Source organism: Xenopus laevis, chromosome 9_10S (genome assembly GCF_017654675.1).
Source record: "Xenopus laevis strain J_2021 chromosome 9_10S, Xenopus_laevis_v10.1, whole genome shotgun sequence".
NCBI classification, from domain to species: Eukaryota; Metazoa; Chordata; class Amphibia; order Anura; family Pipidae; genus Xenopus; species Xenopus laevis.
This window is the reverse complement of record NC_054388.1, coordinates 30,603,242-30,629,129: the sequence shown is the minus strand read 5'-3', so window position 1 is coordinate 30,629,129 and position 25,888 is coordinate 30,603,242. Positions and strand designations below refer to the sequence as shown.

Below are 25,888 nucleotides of genomic sequence, written 5' to 3'. Positions count from 1 at the left end.
CAGGTCACCTTGAGTTTCAGGTCAACCCAAACCTTCATCTGCCTCCTTCCACTTTTCTTTTGGAACTAGATTTAAGGTACAAGCATAGGACCTGTTATCCAAAATGCTCGGGACCTGGATCTTTCCGTAATTTGATTCGTCATACCTTAAGTCTACTATAAAATCATGTAAATATTAAATAAATCCAATATGCTGTTTTTGCCTCAAATAAGGATTAATTATACCTTAGTTTAGATCAACTAGGTACTGTTTTATTATTACAGTGAAAAAGGAAATCTTTTTTAAAAATTTGGATTATTTGGATAAAATGGAGCATATCTGTAATTGGCGTTTCTGAATAACGAGTTCCCGGATAATGGATCCCATACCTGTATAAGGAAAAGGGAAACATGTGGTTGGGACCAAGTGGGATTATGAAGGAGATTTTAGAACTTTTTTTTGTGTTGGAAAAAACAAGATCCATGTGCTAGTAGTTGTGTGGGTTATTAAAGCCAGTGTAATTATATTGCAACAAAGGTATTATCAAACCCATTATAGGAAAACTCGGGTAGTTGGGGGGCACATGCCGCAGTGTCTCTTAGACAAGCAAGTGGGTTGGTGCTACATGAATTGTAGCTTTCATGAGGTTGGAAGTAGACGGCATCGTGTGAATGCACTGATGGGTCTTCGTTAAAGTAATTGTAGGGCCGGAGAAAGAAGCCAACCCCATTTCCTGCTGTCACTGTGTTGGGGATGTCTTCAGCGTGTGGTATGTGTAAGAACCCAGCTGTGATCCAAGCTACCAAATCCTATTAGATAAAAAGCAAAGAGCAAAGATTATACAGTCAGTCTTGTGTTCCTTCATGACATAATTCTGGCATTAGTGGCTTAAAGAGCAATTTCTCCCACCAATTACAGAGTGCATTGACTCCTTTTTCTGCAGCTTCCAGCAAGACAGATATACCACACTCCATGCCAATCTGAATCATACTTTACATAGAAAACAGTTTTTGTTCCTCTTTTTTTAAAACATTGACTGAAACAGTATGAATCTTGCCCAATTTCTGCAGAGCTGGAGAAGTCCCTTCTTACTCTGTTACAGTCTGTCTCCAAATGAATACCAATAGCAGTATTTAGTATTTTCTCACCTAATTAAAGTCATCCAACCCTTTTCTGAAACTGTCTAATCCCCTTATATATTATGCAAAGTGTTCATATCATGAATCTATCATGAAATCAGCTGCTCTGATTGTATCTAATTAATATAAGCTACTAACACCCCTTTGTTGACCCTTCTTCTTGAAATTGATCTCCTTGGTAGCACAGTGTTATCTATCTAGCCTATCTCAATGGCGCCAACACCCTTGGGAAGATGATCTATCATATTAAAACTTCCAAAATTAGTTGCCATCCTTTGAAGTCTCCAGACAATGTGCCAGATCTACATTTCTAGTGGGACTCACAAAAAGTCTTCCTAGTACTCCTGCAGGTCAGTCCAACCAAGAGTCTAATCTTGAGCCTGCCCTGGAAGATGGTTGATTTTTGGCAAGAACAGTATGGCTACAAATGCTAAGCAGCTATCTCCCAAAACAGATGATGTAGCTCCCAAAATGATCCCATTCTACAAGAGCAAGGAGCAGGAGAAGGGCTTCTAGCTCAGTCAGTCTCTATATAACAGATTTTATAGAGAGAACTGATTCAGCTAATGAATAAAATTCTAAATTGTTTTTTGTTGGGTCATCTGCAAACTCAGGTACATTGTCTTCAACTCTAGTTCCAGAACAAAATGCTATACCCAAGTCTATAGATATAAACTGCCACTGTAGGCATTTCCCTATCCACATACAAAAAGTATTCCAAGGACAGAAAGACCTTAGTATGTACAATAAGATTATAAAGTATTTATTGCAACGCCATTATCCAACTTTCACTTTAGAATGGTGTAGGTGACAAGAGGGCATTAACTGCAAACAGAAAAGAAGTATAAGTATGTTATGCATAATTGAATGGAGCAAAATACTGGAAGTTCCTCTTTATGAAGGTGAAGGAAAAGTGGGTTAATCTAAGTTTACAGTGGCGGAACTACCGGGGGAGCAGGGGGTGCGAGCGGGCCAGGGCCCGCACCCCCTCAGGGCCCCCCCAGCAGCTCGCGCACCACTCAGTTCTGCGGGCGTTTCCGGCCGTACGGAGGGGGGCGGGGCCCGGCTGCACGTCCCGCCCCCTCTAGTTACGCCTCTGTAAGTTTAGATGCATTTCTAGTAATTAAACACTGTCAGTGTTCTTAAAATCAGTAGTTAAATGTCAGTAGGTTGTGTATTGGGATGGAGGAAACACAGAAGTTGTGATTCCTGGGAGAAATGTATGGAAGGAGGCAGAATATGCATGGAACTGGATACACTTTAATTTCTTCAATAAAAATCCTGTTCTTTAATTGCACTAGGAAATCACTAATAAGTTGATAATTTACAGATACCAACCTCATCTTTGATGTTTTCATTATTAATAAAGCTTGAAAACTTGACAGTTGGAGACCAGGGATCATTTTGGTTGTAGATGCTGCTGCTTTGAGGTTCCTCATCCTTGCGCTTAGTAACAGCCAATTTATACCTATAAAAGTATAGAAGTAAAATATTATAGTAAAATTGCAGTGATAGTCATTGCACTGTTTTGCAGTGACCACAAATTTGAGAAAGGTCCTACTATAAGGCAAATGCATGTGTGTGTGTGTGTTATCTGTATTATCAATCAGGAGTAACCTTTTACTACTATACTATAACTACTATAGTACAATTAGAATGTGGAAAATTAGCATGTAATAGTTGCTATAAATTACTGGATCGTGGCATTCTCCTATTGGAATCACCTAGATTTTATTCTTCTACTTTGGTTCAATGTTTAAACCAAACATATATTGCTTATCATTAAACACCATTCAACTCACTTGGCCCAGTTCATTGCATTGTGGACAGGACTGGTCTCTGGCAGGAAATCCCCAGCAAAACTGACCATCTGGATCCTATAGGAACGTTCATTCTCCCATTTGTTTTTCTTGTCACTTGCAAACTGAATATATCGAGGCATGCTTGAGTGCAATCCAAATGCTGTCTGATTCTCATTTTCCAGTACTTTCTTGGTAAGCCTTGTTCTTTGTATTTGCCCTTCGGAACTCCAAGGGACTTTCACGGCCTCAAACTCCATATCATGTGCCACAACAGAATTGTTTATTCCTGAGGACAAATATATTTATTTTAACATATATTTTTTTACATATTATTGTGTCATCAACTATGTGCAGAACTTGAATTTGTTTGTGAGAGGTCAAGATAACACCAATTAAAATGCCAAGTTACTTAACTCTATCTTTTATCATTTGGATTGTGCAGAGGAAAAACATGCCTTGGTGTCCCTTGAGGCCCATTAGCTAAGGAGTCGCAAACAAGCCATGTTTTTCCCATTGAGCAGCTCACATTTCATTCTATGTATAAAAGCTGTTACTTGTAGTAGACAATTGTTACTGGTTTATAAGGTTCTAGTGTTATATTATGCCCCCAAAGCACACAATGGAACCAATTTCTAGCCAACTATATGTTGGCTCTCTGTGACACCTAAGGTTGCAAAGTGTCAAAACCTATCTGTAATTTTGCCTGCAAACAGGTCTTATTTATAAACACTGGGAAATGATGTAACCTATCACAACTAATGAGCAATTGGCTTTGACCTGTCCAATGCACCAGTCTAATAAACATCAGATACTGAAAGCAAATGTTGGGACATGGCTGTTATAACATATATTTTTATGCACTAGAAGCTTGAACACTACTGCACTTCCCAGCTCACTCCATCCAAACTCCATTACAGATGGAAGAGGGCTCTCCACTAATTCAGTGTCTGAAGAGCAGGGTTTCATGCTGATGGTAGGATTCCCATTGGTGGCATCCTCATGGAATCTAGTCTTCAGACAGCTTTGAAGACCTCAGAAAATGCTTGTAGAAAACTGTGCTGCTTGTAATATCCATTCCTGAGGTTGCTGCCACTCCCATTATGGTTTAGGACTTTTAGATTTTGTGGAGAAGACTCTATCTGACCCTTAAGATCTTGTCATACAACAAAGAAGAGGAAGATGGAGTTCTGCAACACTGGTAGTATGTTTATTTGTCAAGATTAAAAAACACACAGCATACTTTGCCTGGTGTATTTTGGGTGTTTCCGCCAATAATCATTGTCATACAACAGCATTGATTCTGAGGGATGCTACAAAATATGTCCTGCAGTGTTGAAATGGCCCACCAGGATACCAGGAAAACTCCCAGTGAGCCCAGGTGTCAATGAGCCGGTTTGCTTCTAACTATGTGGTCAATTTCATGGCCATTCCATATTTCTTTATGGTAAAAAATGCTTAATAATGAAAGAATAGACTCAGTAAATATAAAAGACTAAGAAAATAAAGAGGTTCAGTGAGGAGAGGAGGAATAATAGTTTTGAAAGTGGGCCCACGGTGTAAAGTTTTCTGGTGGGCTCCTGGCATCCCAGTCCGACACTGATGTCCTCCCATGCTGTAATATAAAGTCTGATCAGATGAAGGCGGGTGGTATATATTTTTTTCAAGAAAAAATCAGTTAGACTTCATCACACTCTGAGGGTCATTTATGATTCTCTCAGGCAGATGTTCAAGAGTGTGCCCCTTAGTGTACATTTTAGCAGCACTTTTGATCAGGGGAATGGCAACTGCACTTTACACCTAACATAAACACATAATATAAAATCTAGAGCATGGTGTGCAATTCATCCTCACAGTGAAGGCCAGCCATGTCCTTTGCACACTGCCCAAATGGTCATAAATAACTCTTCTTGTCAGAGGTAAAACACAGCATATAGTGTTTACTTCCAACAAAACCACCTGCTTAGTTTAGCAGTTAATATGCTGGAGATTGCTGGACATTTTAGTTATCAATATTTGGGTGAACCTACAAGCATTAGTATTTACATCGACTTGAATAAGAAGATCTCAAGAATTTTACTGTATTCCTTGCAATGTTTGAGAGTATTTAATTACTATTGCATAACTTTTTACATTGCCCACATCGATGCAACAAATGCAAGGTTATCACACGCTTCTACTAATGACTGCCATATTGGTCTCAGCATGTAGTCATAGCAGAATGATCTTTGCTGTTATTAAAACTTTCTCCTATTTTCCTGTCAGCAGGACAAGAGCTCTTATACATCATAGGGTGGCTATTACTAAAAACATAATAATTAAAGTACCCAGTCTTTAGGTTGGCCAACCTGATAAGATCACCAAGGGCTAAAACTAGGGGTAGGCAAACATTATGGGAAAATAAGGGAAGCAATTATTTTGACCTGTGATTTAACGATTTTATTTTCCAAATCTAATAAAAAGTGAAGCTCTTCTGTCCATTATTGTGTTACCACCTTTGCCTTGAGTGCCAAAGCTCACTTTGACTCTGAGATCTCCAATGTGACTCCCCAAGTTGTGCATTTATACATGCTGAAACAAAGATGCATTTTATTGTGTGTGGATGCTATACTTTGCAGTTTTAGGCAAGAAATTGTATCATACCCTGATATAGAATCAACCTATAAACATAATACTAAAATTACTTATGATACATTTACTTGTAGTGGAACGTCCTTTCACAGAAAGTGCAGGGCAATACCGAATTTGGGTCGGGAATTCGCCTAGGCACCAGCTTTTAACCACTCGGCTCCACTGCTTGATTTAGCTGCTTTACCCCCCCCCAGCATTCATATTGCTGTTTCTCCCATAAATGCACTGCAGACACAAGTGCTCTGTAACTAAGCACCAAGGGACACAATTTTGCCGATTCCTTCCTGGCTACAAAAGGCAGTTCCTCAGATCCTGAGGTCTATCATTCTAGGGATATTTATGACCAAGCTGTAAGACAATCTTAGAGTATAATCGTTAGCATTTTTCTTTTAAAATCGCTTTTTTTCTAACCAAAATACGGTCACATAAAATGATATATCTCTCAAGTTAGTAAGTAGCTAGTTACTCACCTCCAACATCCAGATCCACTTTGTAATTGATGAAGTGTGTGTGGATAGTCCCCAGAGTGTGAGGCCCCACTCGGTTTCCATAGTTGTTTCCTCCTTCCATGTAAAATGATGAACTTATATACCCTGTGGCATGGACTTTGGTCTCAATTGCTCCATTTTGATAAAACATAAAATCAAACACATAATCATAGTTGCCCAGTGTGGCAATGGACCTAATCACCAGAACAGTGTTGGCCAATCCACCATAGTAGAAAGAACCTAATGCAGATGAGTGACGCCTTAAAGGAAGACCTGAATTAAGTTCAAATATGCAAATGGAATCCTTGTTACGGACATATGTATCTGAATCAAGTAGATAATGAGTGTCTACATAGGTAGCAAAATAGGGACAGTCTATGCCCCGAACCAGATGATAAACAAAACGACCAATTCCAAAGTATCCATCCATGTATCTTGTTACCATTCCAGTCGGTCCATTAGAACCATAAACCGAGATTGCTTCTTGGATGCTAAGTTCATATACAATCCTTTCTCCTTTAAATCTCAGATCGTAAAGCCTAGGACCTGAGTTTGCATTATTCCCAAAGGCAATACTCCAATGCTGAAATAATACTTGATTGTTCTTGACGCTGTAACGAGGCCCTTGTGGCTCAAACTGCATCGGTATATCCGTAACTGTGCTCTTTGCTGGTTTCAGAGAGCCAAAGTCTTCATGAGGCTGGGGCCTTTTAATTTTTACTACTTTCACCCTTCCCTGTTTGTATTGCACCTCTAATTCATTCAGATTCTCAAAATATTTACCATTGTAGAAGACCTTTTCAGTACTCCATTGGTTCACATCTAGCTGCTTGTGATTTACCAAGAGTTCTAGTCCTGTAGGGTGTATATAAAAACCACTGCCTTGAGTGTTAAAGAATATGCCAAACCAAGTACTTCGATCACCAGACTTAAGACCCCGTGGTGCACTTGTCAGAACACCAAAATAGTCACTGTCAGTTCCATCATAACCTAATACTTCATTAAGGAAGCTCATGGCTTTAGGAAATTCCTTAGTAGTTACATACTTATCTACCTGCACATACTCTTTGCTGGTGACTGGCCTACGGTAATAAGCAATCGGCCTATTATATTTTTTCAGTGTAATATCGTTGCAGTATGAAGGATTAGGAAGAGGTCCAATCACATATTCTTTAACTTCGGGTGTCTCCTGGTTTCCAAAATAAACAACAGCCAGAGCTTCTCTTGCAGGTTTGGGTCCTTTCTTGTCCAGATATAAGAGTACATCTTTCTTACGAGGAAGCTGAAGTACCACTGAATAAATGCAGTTGGAATTAGGGTCAGCTTTGGAAATGTCCTCCACAGTGAATTTTTTCTTGAGGTACTCCTTGGCTTCAGTGAGCTCTTCAGGTGTCAAATCTGCAAAGACTAAACTTTGGTCATTATGTTTTAATTGTGGAGATGCTGAATTTCCATGGCCGCATGATTTCTGTCTGGATCCCAACAACAAAACCGATACCAAAATGACAATTGTAGCAAGAGAAAGAATAAGAAGAGTGATGACAAACTTTATATTCATGTTTCAGATTCCAGAGTTCTCCTATTCCTGCTTCACTGTGTTGCTGATTTTTAAGCCTCAGTTTTTGCGCAGAAAGAACATCCCCAGCAACTCCTAGGTCTATTTAACTTACTAGATCTTAAACGAAAATAGGAAATGTTGTAGAAAGGGGAGGGGCGGGTCTGGATTTTGTATGGAAGCAAGCAGTGCCTGCTTCTTGTTTGTAGATGGTTAACCCCTTGGCATTCATATTCCATAGCTCATCAAAAAGCAGAAATAGCTTCAGGCAAACAGACATTCCTTTCTATGATCATTTGGGTGATAGAAGGAATTTGAAGGAACAGTTTTATGACAAATTAACACATATTATTACACATAGCAACATGAGAGGTCATAGTTAATGATTGGTCATAAGAAAAAAAATCAACTTAGTATATCAGCATTCTAATCTGTGTCCCATTTTCCATTCATTTCCACCTCCCCTTCCTTTGTTTCCTGTCATTAATATATCAGAAATACAAATCAGAATTCACAAACATTGCCCTTGAATGATGTCAGGGCTGCTAATTCCAGTAATTATGAAAAGTTGGATATTCAGCTGCAAAAAAATACAATATGTATTTACTTGATAGGGTGGCTCCCCAGTGAAGAAATTCTACTATTTTAGCCAAATTTGGAGACCAATAGGCAAAGGTTTCTTGTCCTTTGTGAAAGGGGATCATGTAAAGTTCATAATGAAATCATTCAACATCTACCGCTGTTTTTAAGGGGCTGAATGGGGGATGGTCTTATCTTGCATTGCTTCCTGTGCTACACAAACAAAATTTGGTTTTTAGAAATGTCTTTCTTTTCTAGGTCCTCTTTTGGGGCATTGTTAGTTGGCATTAACACTGGTAATTTACTTTTCCCAGTTCTAGTGCAAGTTTATTTGAACTTGTTTATTTGCCTTTGTAACTCCAAAACTTAATCTGGGAACCCTGAGAAAGGTAATAGTATGTGTAGAATAGAAATGCGAATAGTATGTTCTTCAGTAACAGGGAAATTATTATTACTTATACAGGTGCTGGTCCTCTTTTACACTTGGAAGGTTCAGTAGTTGGCCAGGGGGTGTCAGGATTCCCTAGTCTATAAAAAATAAAGTCACCAAGTGCTTAGTCTGTCAATCTCCACTTGCAGGAGGAGGTGGTTGGTGCCAGAAGAGCCTTAAGGTGGAGGTAGATCCCTCTAGGAGTGAAATGAGAGAACAGGGTAGTTAGTAGAGCAACCAAAGGTTCCAACGCGGAGACCAGAAGGCCAGTGTAGGTACTCAAGAGGTTAGGCTCAGATGGGGGTCCGCAAACTTTTTTACCTGTGGCCCTCATTCACACGTAAAAAGAATCGAGGAGCAACACAGACATGAAAATAATTCCAGGGGGTGCCAAATAAGGGCTGTGATTGGCTATTTTGACTGGCTACCAACAGGAGGCTCTGGTTTTTATACAACCAATACTTGCCTTCAGACCAAGAATTAAAAAATAAGCACCTGCTTTGATGCCACTGGGAGCAACATACAAAGGGTTGGAGAGCAAGATTTGTTCATGAGTCACTGGTTGGGGAACACTATGGGCCCCCCTTGAGTTAAAGCATAGCCAAGGCCGAAGCAGCTGCCATCCACAAAGAAGTTCACACGCCAAACTTTAAAAGTAAGTTCCACTGAAAACTTTTTTTTTTTTTTAAATAAACCCCTCATCACCAATATTTTTTTAAGCTTCTATGGGGCCACTGACCACCATTTTTTTTTTAACTTGTAGGGGGTCCTGACCACCAATGTTGTTTTTTTAAACTTTAATATGAGGCCTCTGGCCACCAATGTTTCTTTTTAATCTTCTATAGGGTCCCTCAACATCAATGTTTTTTTTAACTTATAGGGGGGGTGGCCACCAATAATGTTTTTTAACTTGTATGGGGGGGCCCTTACCACCAATTTTATTTTAACTTGTAATGGGGTACCCTGGCCACCAATGGGTTTTTAGCACTCTTGTCTGTGTGACTTTTTTTACTGTGTTGTGGGAGTGCGTAGGTCTGGGTGGAGGTGGGCAGGGCCCGGGAAAAGTTTGCTATACAGGACCCTGTGTTTTATGATGATGGCCCTGCCAATAAGTGAGTACTACCCCCAAGTTGTTGCGAATGCTGTACCTGTGAGAATACCATCCAAGGGAGGGAAGTGCCTGAAGTATATGTGGAGTGACTGATGCCTGTCCATCCGAGACATAACATTTGGCAAATAACATGTGTCAACCCAAACAGGTGTGTAAATTTGGTGCAGTTAGCTGTTCCAAATGAAGATGATACAAAATGGAGGTACCCAACATTCTAGTGTTCAGGGCCGGAACTCGGGGTAGGTAGAAGAGGCACATGCCTAGGGTACATACCACTTCCATCTGCTTACTCCTAGTCCGGGCCCTCTTCCCCATACTGCAGATTGCACTCTCTGGCACCCCCATGTGAACATGCTCAGGAGGGTGAAAGGTGGATGGCCGGGTTGCCTAGGGTACCCAATAGGCTTGACCTGGCTCTGATAGTGTTAGAGTTGGACAGAACTTTTGGTTAGTGTTAGGAACACAATGAGGTCCCTGTAGCAAGGAGCAAGTGGTTGCAGTATACAAATAGCTAGCGGGGAGTTATCAGGAGTGGAGGAGCTGAAAGGGTTAAGCTGCCACTAGCAGTGAGTGCAGGGGGCAGAGTGTACACTGGCTGTCTCCTTAAAGGAGAAGGAAACCCCCAGGGCGCTAAACCCCTCCCCCCCTCCCCTGTGCTGCCCCCCCTCCCTCCTCCCCCCTGGCCTACCTGTCCCCCTGGGCAAATGCCCCTAACTTTTTACTCACCCCTCTGCGCAGGTCCTGTCCACGGAGTACGCAGTCGCCATCTTCTCCCACGAGCGTCTTCTTCCTGCTCTGATCGGCGTTTTCTGGCGCATGCGCAGTAGGAACAGGTACCGGTACGGCTCTACTGCGCATGCGCAACTGGGCGACTGCGACGCGACTGCGTACTCCGTGGACAGGACCTGCGCAGAGGGGTGAGTAAAAAGTTAGGGGCATTTGCCCAGGGGGACAGGTAGGCCAGGGGGGAGGAGGGAGGGGGGGCAGCACAGGGGAGGGGGGGAGGGGTTTAGCGCCCTGGGGGTTTCCTTCTCCTTTAATGAATCAGACACTTTCAATGCTTAGTCACACACTACACAACTATTTGTGTTATATGTGCAACAAGTAGCAACTGACTGGAGAACTCGAGGGAAAAACAAAAGGAAAACCTAGAGAAGAAAAGAAAGAGTTGCCAGAGCTACACAGGGAGCTACACACACAGCTCAGGAGATTACAGGCAATTACTGGCACAGAGAAAAGTGGTGTGTTTTATTTGATGCTGCATGAATGCCAAATTTAATGCTCCGTTGTTTTATACCGCTCCAGTCCTGTCAATAGGTTCTAATGGCAGTCCCTCAAGATGGCAAAGCCTGGCAAATTTTCTCCACCACATAATAAATCTGAAGTTTAGCCATGTGTTCCTTTAATGTAAATTGTCTATATATTTGCATTTCATGATTGTTTTAATTTCAATTATTTTGCAAAAGTAGTCACAAAGAAAAAAAAAACATTTTGGTTAGAGACATTTTCCTTATTCGTATGCGAAGCAGAAGGAATTCTGGGCAAGAATCTATATCCCGTTACATGGGATAACCCATAGTCTGAGCCTATGGCATAGAGGAGAGGCAAACAATATTTGATTGACAGCTGAGATTTTTAAATGAGCTTACAGCAGCTATGAATGCTTTAATAAAAAATGTAAATTGGATTTCATGTTTAAGTTGAAAGGGACTTTTATTATACAGATTTTTATGTTGGGGTGACAGGTCCACTTTAAATGTTAATTAACTTGATGGACATGTGTCTTTTTTCAACCTAACTTACTATGTTACTATGTAACTTACCTTTAAAAAAATGTTAATTAGCTTGGCTGGCTAGCAATCTATGTAAATTGCTAATAGATAATCTGTATATATCTGTGATGAAAGTAGAAGCTTTGCAAGAGTAATGGTTAAGGTTAACAGAGGCCACTTTGTTAAAAGTATGTGCTTTAAACATTTGTTAAAACATACATTTCCATCCACGACCGGTCTGGCTACTGAACAGGCACATATTGATACTGAACAGTGACACCCGATATTATTACACAGCAGAAAATAGCAGGGGCGTAACTACAGAGGAAGCAGACCCTGCGCTGCAGGGGGGCCCAGGAGGTACAGGGGGCTCCATGAGGCTCTCATTGATGAGCAATTTGAACATATATTGGTAAAACAGGACAAACACTGGATATGTTGGGGGCCCTAAAATTAATTTGCTGTGGGGCCCAGCAACATCTAGTTACACCACTGGAAAATAGTATTGGCGTATGGGTGCCCTGGTGTCACATTGGTTTGATTTGCTGCCATACACCTAAAGATCTGCTTGTCTGGCAAGGTCCCCAAACAAATGGAACTTTGAATGATATGGTGACCTATGTGCTGGGCCATACTGAGCTCATCATAATGGCCGCTGATGCAGGCTGTCGGGAGAGTCGAGAGGAATGTGCTGATGCAGTCCTTGCTCTGAAGGAGGGAGGACATTGGAGAGGCACCATACACCGGCAGATAAGTTGTCGACTCTTCCTGTGCCCATGTATGAACTGCTTTACAAAGTTAAACACCAATGTTTCATTAAGACTTCACTTCTTCTGACGGCCCAGAAACCTAGTAGTAGATCAGTTGGCTTCTGGTCAGACTGACACAATTGTCTGTACTATACAAATAAATTAGAGATGCACCGAATCCAGGATTCGCCAGAATCGTTGCCCCTTAGTTGCATATGCAAATTAGGTTTTGTATTGGTTCGGTATTCGTCCGAATCTTTTATGAAGGATTCAGGGATTTGGCCGAATCCCAAATAGTGGATTCCTCGCATCCCTAAAATAAATCCTAAAAACTTTTAGTGTATAGGAGGCTACAACTGGAATACAGAGAACTGCAGTTTTGCATCAGCGGCCTTTGACATGGTTGGTAACAAAAAGTACACATGAAATAAGGGATACATTGGTTAACTGTACTCTGTGTATAGTTCATTATCTATATGCCTGGAAAGCAGTGATGTTTTTATGCATCATACTCTGCTGAACTGTTCCTTTAAACCTGGTAGTGTAGCACCACCTTGAGGGTGGGATTGGGATGGTTATATTTAAAATTTTCAATGTATCTTGCCTGAAGCACTCACAGGGTAGATCAGAAGTGCCCATACGTTACTAATGCGAGGTCTACTTTTACTGATGTTGTCCCATTATGCTCTTCATCATAAAAGCATTGTTAGTATTTTGTTTCATGGAAAATATTACTTCAATATTATATTGATTTGAGAGAATTTATATTGCTATGTTTAACAAACAACTATTTCTATGTAACCATAGCTTAATAAATATCTGAATGAAAAGCGTGAAATAGGACAGTAATTTAGACAAGCTGTTTGTTGTGGAGTTGAGCAGAAATCAAGGGTGCTTCGCCAATGAGGCAAGTTGAGGCTGTCGCATCAGGCGGCAGCGCCACACTAGGTACCAGGGGCAGCAAAAATGCTGCTCCTGGTACTTTAAGAGCTAATTTCCGGGGGAGGGGGGGCAGCAACTTCTGCTGCCTCAGGCAACGGAGGGGCCAGGATCGCCCCTGGCAGAAATAAAGGGTAAAATAAACATAATTCAGCTGGGAAGGACTCACTATTTTTGAGGTAAACTCAAAGACTGGAAATGGCTTAAGGGGGGGGGGCTAAAATGGCTTATTCGGGAAACCAGGCTTGAAACATATTAAAAGATAAGGAAGGATAACATATTTTGCAATATAGTTAACACATGTGGACTGATGGTTTTCATATGTGCGGGTTTTCCAGATGCAGAATTCTGTTTAGTTTGCCAAGGAAAACTATATTCTGATGCAATTACACTTATGTGCCTGGCTCCCAAAATCCAGAACAGGTGCTAGGCTCCCTGGTCTCGGCTCTGCTTCTGCCTGTAGCAGCCGCCTTTCACTTTGGGAAGAGCCCCACGCTAATTGGATGCCGCCAGGTCTTAATAAGAGAGGAGCCAAGCAAAGGTTCTGAACGAGCAATGGGGCACGGTTGTTATAAAATCTTTGGACGGAAGGCACAGTACTTGGAATAGACAAAGGCGTAGTCAGAGAACCCAGGGTCGGTGCCAGCAGAGTTCAAGAAGGGTCAGACAGGCAGTGGTTCGGTGTGGGCAGAATTCAAGAAAAGTCAGACAGGCCGGGTCGGTGCAGGCAGCGTTCAAGGATAGTCAGACAGGCAAGGGTAAATATAGGTAGAATCAGAATAGGCAGGCAGGCATGGGTCAGGTCAGGATAATCAGAGTTCAGAGTAGTCAGGCAGGCATGGGTCAGATTTGGCAGAGTTCAGAATAGTCTGGCAGGCAAGGGTCAAAACAGGAATCAAACAGGATCAGAATAGCAACCAGGAACTAACCTAACGGTTAACTAGTTTGTGCACAGAGCCCCTTTAAATATTTGAATTTTGCCACATTGCGATGACATCATGACGATCACGACACAACAATACACGGAAGTGCGTGCCGCATGCACCATAGGGAACCTGGCAAGGAAGAGGAGCAGATCATCGTGGTGTTCCTCCCCACCGGCCACAAGAGCACCGGGGTGAGTGAGTCTTTCCTCATAGCTAAGATTTTCCATACCTGTTACCAGCTTAGTTGCCCTTCTCTGTTCCCTCTCTAAATCAATAATGTCCTGTTTGAGCATTGGGGACCAAAACCATACGGCATAATCTAGATGGGGCCTTACCAGCGTTCTGTAAAGTGGAAGAATAACCCCTCCTGCCTTAAATCTATGTCCCTTTTAATACAGCTCAAGACCTTATTTACTCTTGAAGTGGCTGACTGGCATTGCTTGCTACAGCCAAGTTTATTATCTACAAGGACTCCAAGGTCCTTTTCCATAATGGATTTGTCTAGTTTTGTCCCATGAAGGGTATAAGTGGCTTGGATATTTTTACATCCCAGGTGCATGACTTTACATCCTGTTGCAATGATGTTGAATCCTGGATGGAATTAATTGGGCTGGATAGTTTTGTCATCTGCAAACACTGAAACATTACTTTACCTCCCCTAAGTTATTACTTATAATACCCTCCCCTGTGCCATATTAATGGGTCAAAGATTGTAAGCAGAAACCAAGCACATCCATCAAAATAATGTACCATACCAAGCAGCTTATATCAAACACAAAATCCATACCTCTGCCCATACTTTTTGTGCCAATCTCCCCCTTTCACAGGAAGCAGAACTCTCTCAACGGCTATCAAAAGTATCTTCATTGCCTTGGATTCTTTAGAGGCTGCACTGTACACCCAATGCATACACCAAGTAACTAGTGTTGCAATTCACATAAATACAGATCCTATAACTCTTAGGGCAAGGCCAGATGAGGCGTTTTTGCTGCATTTTTACTTTGCGTTTTTAAAAAAGAACAGCCAGGCGTAAATACGCCACAGAAACCACATGCGACCGTCAACATGCATTTTTCAGCACGTATGATTCTTTTCCCAACATGCATTTCTCATTGTTCTCATTGAGAATTTGGACGCCATATTTAAAATACGCTCTGTATTTACGCAAAGTGTGGTTTCAACCTGCAGATCCCATAGAGTCTATTGATTTGGAAGTTTATTGACGTATTGGCGTTTCTTATAAAAAACGCCAATACTGGCGTCCTGTGGCAGATTTCAGCTTGCAAGCGCCCTGTGTGAATTGCCATAGTGCGTTTTCCATTTGTTTCAGTGGTAGTGCAGTTTTTGCGTATATACGCCTGGCTGTTCTTTTTTAAAAACGCAACGTAAAAACGCCACATCCGGCCTTGCCCTTACCAATTGCAGAGCTAGTTACAGCTCATGAAACCATTATACATTTGCAGGTCACATACCTCCTTGCACCACACATAAAAACCCCATTTGTATTCAACCACGACTGTGGCATTCTCTGAAGTGGCTTGGATATAAGGTGTTAACAATACTGTGCTACATACTTGCAACTTCTACTCAAAACTTTTTATTAAAATAATCATAGAATAGCCACATTGCAAGAAACTGTCCCTAAGGTTACACTCCTCTTCCAAAAACAAAGCATTATTACATGTACATTGTACATATATATGTATCTAGTATGACGTGGTGGACCTCCATAAATATTGGAATTCTCCCAATAAACCAATAACAGGGTAGTATTAATTTCAATCCCACAGAGTTACCAGACAGTTGGAGGTAGAACATGCCATTAAATTCAAAGAAGTTGTGAGGCAAAAGGCAAGTAATTGCATCCAAAAAAAATTATATAATGAATCGCTGTAATCACTGTTGTGATCCAAATGTTATCCGACAGCCTGTATGCCTTTCACATGTATAAAGACGAACTCCATCTATGGTGGTCTAAGCAAAGGATCCCTGCCACTCAAATTGTAAAATGTGTTTAGTATCCTAAATATAGAATGGCAAACTTTTGACCAACTCTGACAATTTTACATTGAGTGAATGGATACCTGAAACAATAAGCCTACCTTGGGCAGGTGATGAAAAATGTGCCATATTGATCAACTCAATTAAAATGCTCCTAAATGTTAGGTCAGATCTTGAAACGTGCTGGGTGCTCTTTCAATTAGCACAGTGCTTCATTCAGATACACTTCTGTATGCAATACTACCACCATTCCACGTCTGATGGTAACTGAGCTTCCACTTTGAGGGCATTTAAAGTTACATTTTTATCTTTGGAGAGATTAGAGCTAAACGGGTTAATTCTTTATTCAAAGTTCTAAGGCTATCAATTTCTCCTCCACTATTTTCTGAAATGTACAGAATAGAAATTAGAAGGAACTTTCAGAGAATTAAATTATTATTCCCTCTTACCGAGTCAACCCTTGAAAACGACAAAAAGTATAAAGTATCTAGACATAACTCAAAAATTCATAACTCTCTAAGTTTCAAACCGAACCTGATTCTACATTCAATGTAATATCATCTGGAGATTAATCTACTAAAGAATTACTCATATCTACATCCAGCTTATGACTAACCTCACTTGACTGAACATCCTCCAATATAATAGTAGCAATGTTAACATCTGCTATTGCGCCTTTCTCACTGTCAAAAGCAATGTAATATCTTTTTTGAGTTCATGTACCTACATTAGTTCCCTGAGGGGCAAAATGAAAGACTCTTTTGTAGAAGGGATAACTGCAATGAAGTAAGCACCATTAAGGTAAGCGTTATAAGAACTATGTGTTATGTGAATTGCAACCCATTGTGTATGCATTAACTTGCCGAAGATGTACGATTCAAGATGTATATCAGGCAAGGAAGAAACTCCTGTGGAAAAGGATCCTAAAAAGTGTTGCAATAGCGATGTTGCTGGTTTGCAGATACAAGCCACTGAGAGAGAGAGTTCTGTCACCTGTGAGAGGGTTAGATTGGAAAAAAATTATTCTCGGCAGAGGTTAAATGGATTTTGCTTTACTGTGTACTCACCAACCTCTTGGCCTTAATTCTGTGTTTAATATAAGCTGCTCTGTATAGTAAATTATTTTGATGGATATTCTTGGTTGCTGCTTATAATCTTTGACCCATTAAAGGGGTTGTTCACGAGCAACGCTAAGAAGACAGTGGGAGCTTAGGGAGGTTAATGCATGGATGAGAGATTGGTGTAGTGAGGAGGGGTTTGGGTTTTTGGAGAACTGGGCTGATTTCTCAATTGGCTACAGGCTCTTTGACAGGGATGGGTTGGGCTTAATGAAGTCGTTTGCACATGGATTGGAAACTGGCTACAGGATCGGGTACAGAGGGTGGTTGTTAATGGGACATTCTCTACTTGGAGTAAGGTTCTTAGAGGGGTCCCTCAGGGCTCGGTATCAGGTCCACTTTTATTTAACTTGTTCATTAATGACCTAGGGGAGGGTATCGTAAGTAATGTATCAGTGTTTGAAGATGACACAAAACTATCCAGCCCAATTCATTCCATCTAGGATGTGGCATCCTTGCAACACGATCTTGACAAACTGGCAATCTGGGCAGCTAAGTGGCAAATGAGATTCAATGTTGATAAATATAAAGTCATGCACCTGGGATGTAAAAATATCCAAGCCACTTATACCCTTAATGGGACTGCACTAGGTAAATCCATTATGGAAAAGGACCTTGGAGTCCTTGTAGATGATAAACTTGGCTGTAGCAAACAATGCCAGTCAGCAGCATCAAGGGCAAATAAGGTCTTGAGCTGTATAAAAAGAGGCATTGATTCACGGCAGGATGGGTCATTCTTCCACTGTATAGAGCACTGGTAAGGCCCCATCAAGAATATGCCATAAAGTTTTGGTCTGCAGTGTTCAAACAGGACATTATTGTATTAGAGAGGGTACAGAGAAGGGCAACTAAGCTGGTAAAAGGTATTGAAAATCTTAGCTGAGGAAAGACTGGCCAAATTGGGGATGTTCACGCTGGAGAAGAGGCGCTTAAGGGGTGATATGATAACTATGTATAAATATATAAGGGGATCATATAATAATCTCTCTAATGCTTTATTTACCAGTAGGTCTTTCCAGCTGACACAAGGTCACCCATTCCGATTAGAAGAAAAGAGGTTCCGCCTAAATATTCGGAAGGGGTTTTTTACAGAGAGAGTTGTGAAGATGTGGAATTCTCTCCCTGAATCAGTTGTACAGGCTGATACGTTAAAGGAGAAGGAAAGCTACGGAGGCATTTTATTGCCAATAGATTAGCTGCAATAGTGCAAGCTAGAATGCTATATTTATTCTGTAGAATGTTTTACCATACCTGAGTAAAAAGCTCTAGAAACTCTCTGTTTGGTTAGGATAGGAGCTGCAGTATTAACATGGTGTGACATCACTTCCTGCCTGAGTCTCTCCCTGCTCTGGGCTCAGATTACAGCAGAGAAGGGAGGGGGTGGGGGAAGAGGAGCAAACTGAGCATGCTCTTGCCCAGGGCAATGAGGTTTAAACTGAAGGCAGGAAGTCTGATACAGAAGCCCATGTGTACACAATAGAAGGAAAGAAATTCTGTGTTTCTTTTGACAGGGGACTCAGAGCAGCACTACTTTGGGGGTTTACTGGTATATTTAGATGGACCTTTCTGATAAGGCTTACTTAGTTTTAACCTTTCCTTCTCCTTTAAAAGGTTGAATATGATGGACATGTGTCTTTTTTTCAACCTAACTTACAATGTTACTGAAAAAACTATAAAAAATTAATAATGACAACTTATTGAAAAGTTGCTTAGATTTAACCATTCTATAACAGTAACTAAGAGTTAACTTAAAGGTTAACCATCCATTTAACAAGTTTCCTTCTCTCCTTCTGGTACAGATCAGATTTCAAGACCCTATCCTAGATATACATCATGGAAGTGAAGGCCTGTAGAGGAAACAGGTGAAGCAAGTTTAATGTTAAAATCATTTTCAGAGAGATGTTGCACAAAATCGCATTTTTCCATAAGGCCACCCATATAGTTACATAGTTAAATTGGGTTGAAAAAAGACAAAGTCCATCAAGTTCAACCCCTCCAAATGAAAACCCAGCATCCATACACACACCCCTCCCTACTTTTAATTAAAATTCTATATACCCATACCTATACTAACTATAGAGTTTAGTATCACAATAGCCTTTGATATTATGTCTGTCCAAAAAATCATCCAAGCCATTCTTAAAGGCATTAACTGAATCAGCCATCACAACATCACCCGGCAGTGCATTCCACAACCTCACTGTCCTGACTGTGAAGAACCCTCTACGTTGCTTCAAATGAAAGTTCTTTTCTTCTAGTCTAAAGGGGTGGCCTCTGGTACGGTGATCCACTTTATGGGTAAAAAGGTCCCCTGCCATTTGTCTATAATGTCCTCTAATGTACTTGTAAAGTGTAATCATGTCCCCTCGCAAGCGCCTTTTTTCCAGAGAAAACAACCCCAACCTTGACAGTCTACCCTCATAATTTAAGTCTTCCGTCCCTCTAACCAATTTAGTTGCACGTCTCTGCACTCTCTCCAGCTCATTTATATCCCTCTTAAGGACTGGAGTCCAAAGCTGAACTGCATACTCCAGATGAGGCCTCACCAGGGACCTATAAAGAGGCATAATTATGTTTTCATCCCTTGAGTTAATGCCCTTTTTTATGCAAGACAGAACTTTATTTGCTTTAGTAGTCACAGAATGACACTGCCCAGAATTAGACAACGTGTTATCTACAAAGACCCCTAGATCCTTTTCATTTACGGAAACTCCCAACACATTGCCATTTAGTGTATAACTTGCATTTATATTATTTTTGCCAAAGTGCATAACCTTGCATTTATCAACGTTGAACCTCATTTTCCAGTTTGCTGCCCAGTTTTCCAGTTTAGACAGATCACTTTGCAAAGTGGCAGCATCCTGCATGGAACCTATAGTTCTGCACAATTTAGTATCATCTGCAAAAATAGAAACAGTACTTTCAATGCCCACCTCCAGGTCATTAATAAACAAGTTGAAAAGCAAGGGACCTAGTACAGAGCCCTGCGGTACTCCACTAACAACACTGGTCCAATTAGAAAATGTTCCATTTACCACCACTCTTTGTAGTCTATCTTTTAGCCAGTTCTCTATCCAGGTACAAATACTATGTTCCAGGCCAACATTCCTTAATTTAACCAGTAACCTTTTGTGTGGCACTGTATCAAATGCTTTAGCAAAGTCTAAGTAAATCACATCCACTGCCATCCCAGAATCAAGGTCTCTACTTACATTCTCGTAAAAAGAAATTAAGTTAGTCTGGCAAGATCTATTACGCATAAAACCATGCTGGCACAAACTCATAGTATTATGATTTGCTATGAAGTCCAGTATCTTATCCTTTATTAACCCTTCGAAAAGCTTAATAAAGGATAAGATACTGGACTTCATAGCAAATCATAATACTATGAGTTTGTGCCAGCATGGTTTTATGCGTAATAGATCTTGCCAGACTAACTTAATTTCTTTTTACGAGAATGTAAGTAGAGACCTTGATTCTGGGATGGCAGTGGATATGACAAAGATGACATCTATATAGTGCAGCCATAATGCCACGTGTGCAGAATACTCCACCAAATCACCACTCCCTCTCCCACCATCCTGACATGCCTGGAGCCATAAAAATCATTTGGAAGGCCACATCCGGCTTCCAGTTGGACAGCCCTTATGTAGATTATATTAGTTCTAAAATATATTTCGGAAATTCTGTAGAGTGAAGTAGTTAAGACTTGATAGACTGTGATAATGGGAAGTAACTAGCAGAGCCGCCAGGGAACTTTACTCCATTATTCTATTGGACCAAAAATTAGAACATTGTACCCAACAGATGTGTATATGTAAAAACACTAAAGGAACCGTTTAGAAACACATTCAATTGACATTTTAATATCTTGAAAATTTAAAATTTTACATACATTGCTTCAGCAGAAGAAAAAAAAAACATTTCTTTTACAATATGGAACCAAAATAACCATGATAAAAATTAGAATATACAATTTAAGGCTGGGATACCACCAATCAGATAAGGAAGGGAAATGTACTGATATGCAGACTGGAACTATTGTGTCCGAGTGCAGCTAAGCTAAAATGAAATGCTACAAACTATATGGACTGGGGTTCGGGGGAAAACAGGTCACTATTGTTGGCACAGAACACTTTTTATATTAAGTAACTGTAACAGAACTCTCAATAGTAAATGTAGGTTTCACAAAATAGTCACATGGTTTAATTAAAGAATGAAAAACGAACTAAGGTTTTTCAGTGCTACCAATCAGAGCTTCTAAATTCCAACTTTCCAAAAAAACATTTGAAACTTCTGTAAATGTACCAGCTATCGAAAGCATTATTGGTCAGTTTCTGTTCTCTGTGCTTCTTGTTCTGACTCTTCCGGCTTTCCACCACCGGCCAAGAGTCCTAGAGTTACGACCTTCTAGGACACGTTTTCAAGAGTCAGAGAGCATAAAGGGTCAGATAATGCTTCCAATAGCCAGAGTATTTACAAATAACATTACACAATTTAAAATGATGCAATGTATATTGGGTAGAATATGATTAAATTCAGCTTTGCCAAGAGTTTTTTTTTTTGGAGGTTTCGATGGAACTCTCCTTTGCAGGGTCACAAGAGTCCAACTGCCAACTCTGGGGATGTAGAGGGAGATTGATACAACAAAGAATGTATATAACTGAAACCTTGTTATGAAGAATGTGGGCTCTGATCATTGGACCACAAAATACAGGACCACTGTCCTAAGTGATTCGCCCCATGCTGCAAATTGTGTCAAGCAGTGTTGCAAATCACAAGGTTCTGCCAGCTGTTTTTTCTTTTAGTTTTTCAAGGTCTCAAGCTCTTTTCTTTTCCAAACTAGAACCCACAATCTCTTTTAACCCCCTGGTGACAGCAACATACAAATTCTGTCTATCGAGGTTGCTGAGCAGTGATCCATTATGACCAATTTCTAAGAAATAGTTTCTTTTTCTTTTAGTGCATACTTGGCCTATACATGTGGGGAAACAGGTCACGTACCTTCTCAAAAGGACTAATAAATCAAATGTCCTCCCAGTATGATGCTGGCCAAAGTAACATTTATAGAGAATAGATCTGAGGCTAACAATACGGCAAGCTACCACTGATGAATATATTCTAGTATGAAGAAAGAATGGACACTTGGTTCTAGAAACTAAAATCCTACTTATAGTTTTACAGACCTCTCCTTACAAGATCAGTGATATGCCACTGGTTTGCACAATAATTCGAGAACTACAGCTTCCACATGTCCAAGAATATGCAGTGTCCCACCAAGTCTCTGGAGAACCTTGGCAACAACATACTCAGCTGGTCATTTACCAGTTGAACATTAGAAAAAAAAAAAACATAGTAAAAGATAGTGCCATATGCTGCAGAACAAATACATGAATGTACAGTGCAGGTGGAGACCTGACTGTCCCAAAATGCTGGAAGATATGTTTACACTTGTTATATCTAGTTAAAAAAAATAAAAACACAAAATGACAAACCAGAATGGTAGAATCCAGCCTACATGTCACAAAGGTCTCCTGACTAGTCAACAGGGCAAGTATTTACTGCTGGAAAACAAATATATGGAGCAGCAACTTAAATATCTTTAGGAAATTCCTTTACTTGTGGTAATTCTTTACCATTTAGATTTGGAACTGCCCAGACAATCTGTAGTTTCATTTAATTTTCCTCCAAAAGCACACAAGTGTAATATATTAAACATTTACACTGGAACTCATTTTCCTATAGGAGCTCTGTTGCCACAGAAGATCCTTGTAGGATCTCCGTTAGGGACAATATCTTTAAATCACTGCTAGTAACATTATCTTTGGTGGAATAAACAAAGGGCATGGAAGTACTTACATATGGATGGCTATGGAGCAATAATGGAGAGGTTCATCTTTCCAGAAGACACTGGAAGCCATGGCCATCTAAACAAAACAGCTATAGTTGGGCAGGCAAATAGCTTGATGGAGTTTCCTCAGAGGCAAATACAATTTTTAAAAGTCTGCTTTGTAAAAGCTTGGGTCAAAAAGGCCTAGATTTCTTCTCAGGGAAGTCTGAACAAGTCCCAGGTCTTTCACAGAACATGCTAGCATTCCTGTGTCATTAACATTTGAAACAAAAAAAAAAAAAACCTTGTGCACCTGTACCTGCTACAATTTGGTCTCTTTTTCGCTTGCCTAAACCAATCAAACTGGACCAGGGGACACAAATGACTAAAAAAAAAAAACATGAAACACCATGTGAAGAGCCTCTCCATTATGTTGGGTTTTCGCTTCACTGCTGTTGTTATACACTATGCTAAATTTTGTCGTCAAACATAATGTCTTCAGACACTCGTCTCCAGGCAGCAATGTTTTTAATCCAGCCTGCTTGAATTTTATGAAAAGTGGAGTAACAGAGCATACTTGCAAGACATCAAATTCAATTAATTTCTAATATGCAGTTGAAGAAGCCATGTAACCATTACAATATATATGATATGCAGGAGTAACAGAGCGTACTGGCAAGACATCAAATTCAATTCATTTCTAATATGGAGTAGAAGAAGCCATGTAATCATTACAATATATTTGAAATGAAGGCATTAAAAACATAGCAAATCCCTGCTGGAAAAGCATTCAGAAACCAAGGACAGAGACTGCCGGTGCCAGATTGTACTTGACGTGTCTTGGAAAACAAATATAAGCAATAACTTTACAAACTGCAAATATTTTTCTTGTTGCAAAAATAAGTGCTATGTTGTCTAACACAACTGAGAAATTCTATTAAGAAGCAAAGGGCTATATTAGCTTTCACTCCTCCGATAACAATGCAAAGGGTCCCAGACAAAGGCGAGTTCAACTTATTCATTGGAAAAACAAATCTCTGATCTTTTCCGTGTCTAGGAGGATCTTTTTGACATAAAAAACAGCCATGTCATTCTTACAAAGCTTACAATGTAAAGCATAGCTTATCCGACATGAAACTCCTACACCGATGTTTACAGGTGACCCTAGATGGTTCACTTATGCAGCAAAAGAAACTAATGGGGGCATATGTATAAAGCCTGCACTGGACGTGTGTTTAGGATTTTTCCCAATACAATTTGCCAAACTAAAACACATTTGATTTGTATTTTAAGTGAGAAATAGAGGGAACACCTACAATCACTTTGCCCAGAGCTACTGGAGGTGATCTCACATAAAATATACGTCCCGTAGAGTTTGCTTGAACAAAGTACTGATGACATGATTGGGGAAACATAACAAATAAGCACATATGGGGTATATAATGGTTTGAGGCTGGCAAGATCATAGGAAAGATACATTATTCCTGCAGTATATTAATGATTCTATAAACCTAGTTTGCCAAACAGATGCGGTGGATATGGAAGAATATCTTTGTTTAAGACCTAGGCGTGACAGAGGAACTCAATCACCAAGGAAGACATAACTTTTTAAAAACACACGGAGATTCAAGGAAAGTTGTGAAAGGTAATAAGGCCTTAAAATGCCTTAGCTTCCATGGGAGGTATATTCACCCTACAGGTCTATAAAGGTTTTAGGGGGGAAACAATGAAAAATTCATGCTCCTGACAGTTTAAAAAAAAAAAACAAAAAACAAAAAAAAAAAAACAATGGCGCCCTTAACCCGAAATCATACAAACTGACACAGAGTGGCCAATCACTGGTCATCTGGTAGTAAACGGCTCCTTTACTATAGGTTTTACAGCTGCCAGAAGCCTTTGTGTTAAAGGCTATTTTGTGGACTATATGATACACTTTAATAAACTAAAAGAAATTCAGTTGCAGCATCCTTTTGTAACAGGGGTAAAAGCAAATTGCGTTTCAGTGCCACTATGGACTGCAGCACCTTGCTCCGCAGTACAAGACGTTGGATGTATTCTCAGCAAACCCAATAACTGATCTGGCGTATTGAAAGAATGAAGAAAATCTCTCTATATAGAATTAAAGCTGGCAAATGTCGCAAAATCCAGACACTTTTTCCATTAATCGTGGAGAGAATGTCACAAGTTCAAACAAGGCAATGATGGTCTGCATTTCTCATCAGTTCAAAAAAGAAAAAAAAAAATCCAAACACTGAAAAAAAAGGAGGGATCCACAAGGACGCACTGTTTTAATACAGCGTTTCGGCATTGCTGCTTCTGGGCCTCTTGATTTTTTCAATGTTTTTCAAGATCATGTCATGTAATGTTACCTGTCAATTTGGATAAAAAAACACTTGTTAGCCCTTATCTGATGGACAAGAATGCATTAAATAAAACCAATTTGTTTACGTCAGCCTCTTATAGCACCAGTTTGATCACATACATCACAGTAACACAGGTTAGGTTGAAGACACATCCATAAAGTTCAACCTTTAAGGACTAAAAACCTGCCTACCACTAGTTGATCCAGTGGAAGGCAGATACCTATTCTGAAGTTTGACTCCAAAATGGTACCATCTCGGTCAACTTGTACGAAGAACGGTTTTTAATATCCCTGTATTTCCTCATAAATACATTAAACAATGTCATGTGGCTCTGTTTTTTTTTTTTTTTTTTCATCAAAAATCATAAATCAAATAAACAAAGAAAAGTTATAAAGTGGTCTCATCCCAAGGAACCTCCAGGCCAAGGGTTACCAATCATTTTGAGAAGTATAAGAAAAATTCAAAGGGGAAGAGACCCA

The 25,888-nt window shown here is 40.1% G+C and overlaps 2 protein-coding genes across 6 annotated transcripts in view; both read right to left on the bottom strand.

The window, feature by feature from the left end:
• Nucleotides 1-229: 229 nt before the first annotated feature.
• On the bottom strand, nucleotides 230-21,895 carry LOC108702723 (membrane primary amine oxidase). Of its 2 annotated transcripts, XM_041578800.1 has the most exons (6): nucleotides 21,770-21,895; nucleotides 9,274-9,284; nucleotides 6,019-6,885; nucleotides 2,921-3,206; nucleotides 2,457-2,586; nucleotides 230-788 (listed from the first exon to the last, which is right to left on the bottom strand). In XM_041578800.1, exons 3-6 carry the CDS (start codon nucleotides 6,677-6,679, stop codon nucleotides 501-503), a joined length of 1,365 nt encoding a protein of 454 aa, XP_041434734.1. In that variant the 5' UTR covers nucleotides 6,680-6,885; nucleotides 9,274-9,284; nucleotides 21,770-21,895; the 3' UTR covers nucleotides 230-500. The 2 variants fall into 2 exon arrangements, with proteins under 2 accessions (XP_041434734.1, XP_018093847.1); XM_018238358.2 differs by lacking the exons at nucleotides 9,274-9,284; nucleotides 21,770-21,895 and having other exon boundaries at nucleotides 6,019-7,714.
• Nucleotides 21,063-25,888, bottom strand: part of psme3.S (proteasome activator subunit 3 S homeolog) — a 20,376-nt gene continuing 15,550 nt past the window's right edge. For all 4 annotated transcript variants that reach the window (XM_041578801.1, XM_018237558.2, XM_018237559.2 and 1 more), the window contains exon 11: nucleotides 21,063-25,415. In XM_041578801.1, the coding sequence (XP_041434735.1) occupies nucleotides 25,335-25,415 (81 nt within the window). In that variant the 3' untranslated portion in view covers nucleotides 21,063-25,334. The remainder of the gene's footprint in view (nucleotides 25,416-25,888) is intronic.

Bases quoted from the DNA above. Each gene is read 5' to 3' on its own strand.
- LOC108702723 (XM_018238358.2), bottom strand. From the start codon at position 7,594: ATGAATATAAAGTTTGTCATCACTCTTCTTATTCTTTCTCTTGCTACA. The intron at 3,207-6,018 runs GTGAGTAACTAG...ATTTGTCCTCAG, and splicing joins AGTGGATCTGGATGTTGGAG to GAATAAACAATTCTGTTGTG. The intron at 2,587-2,920 runs GTGAGTTGAATG...ATACTTTTATAG, and splicing joins AATGCAATGAACTGGGCCAA to GTATAAATTGGCTGTTACTA.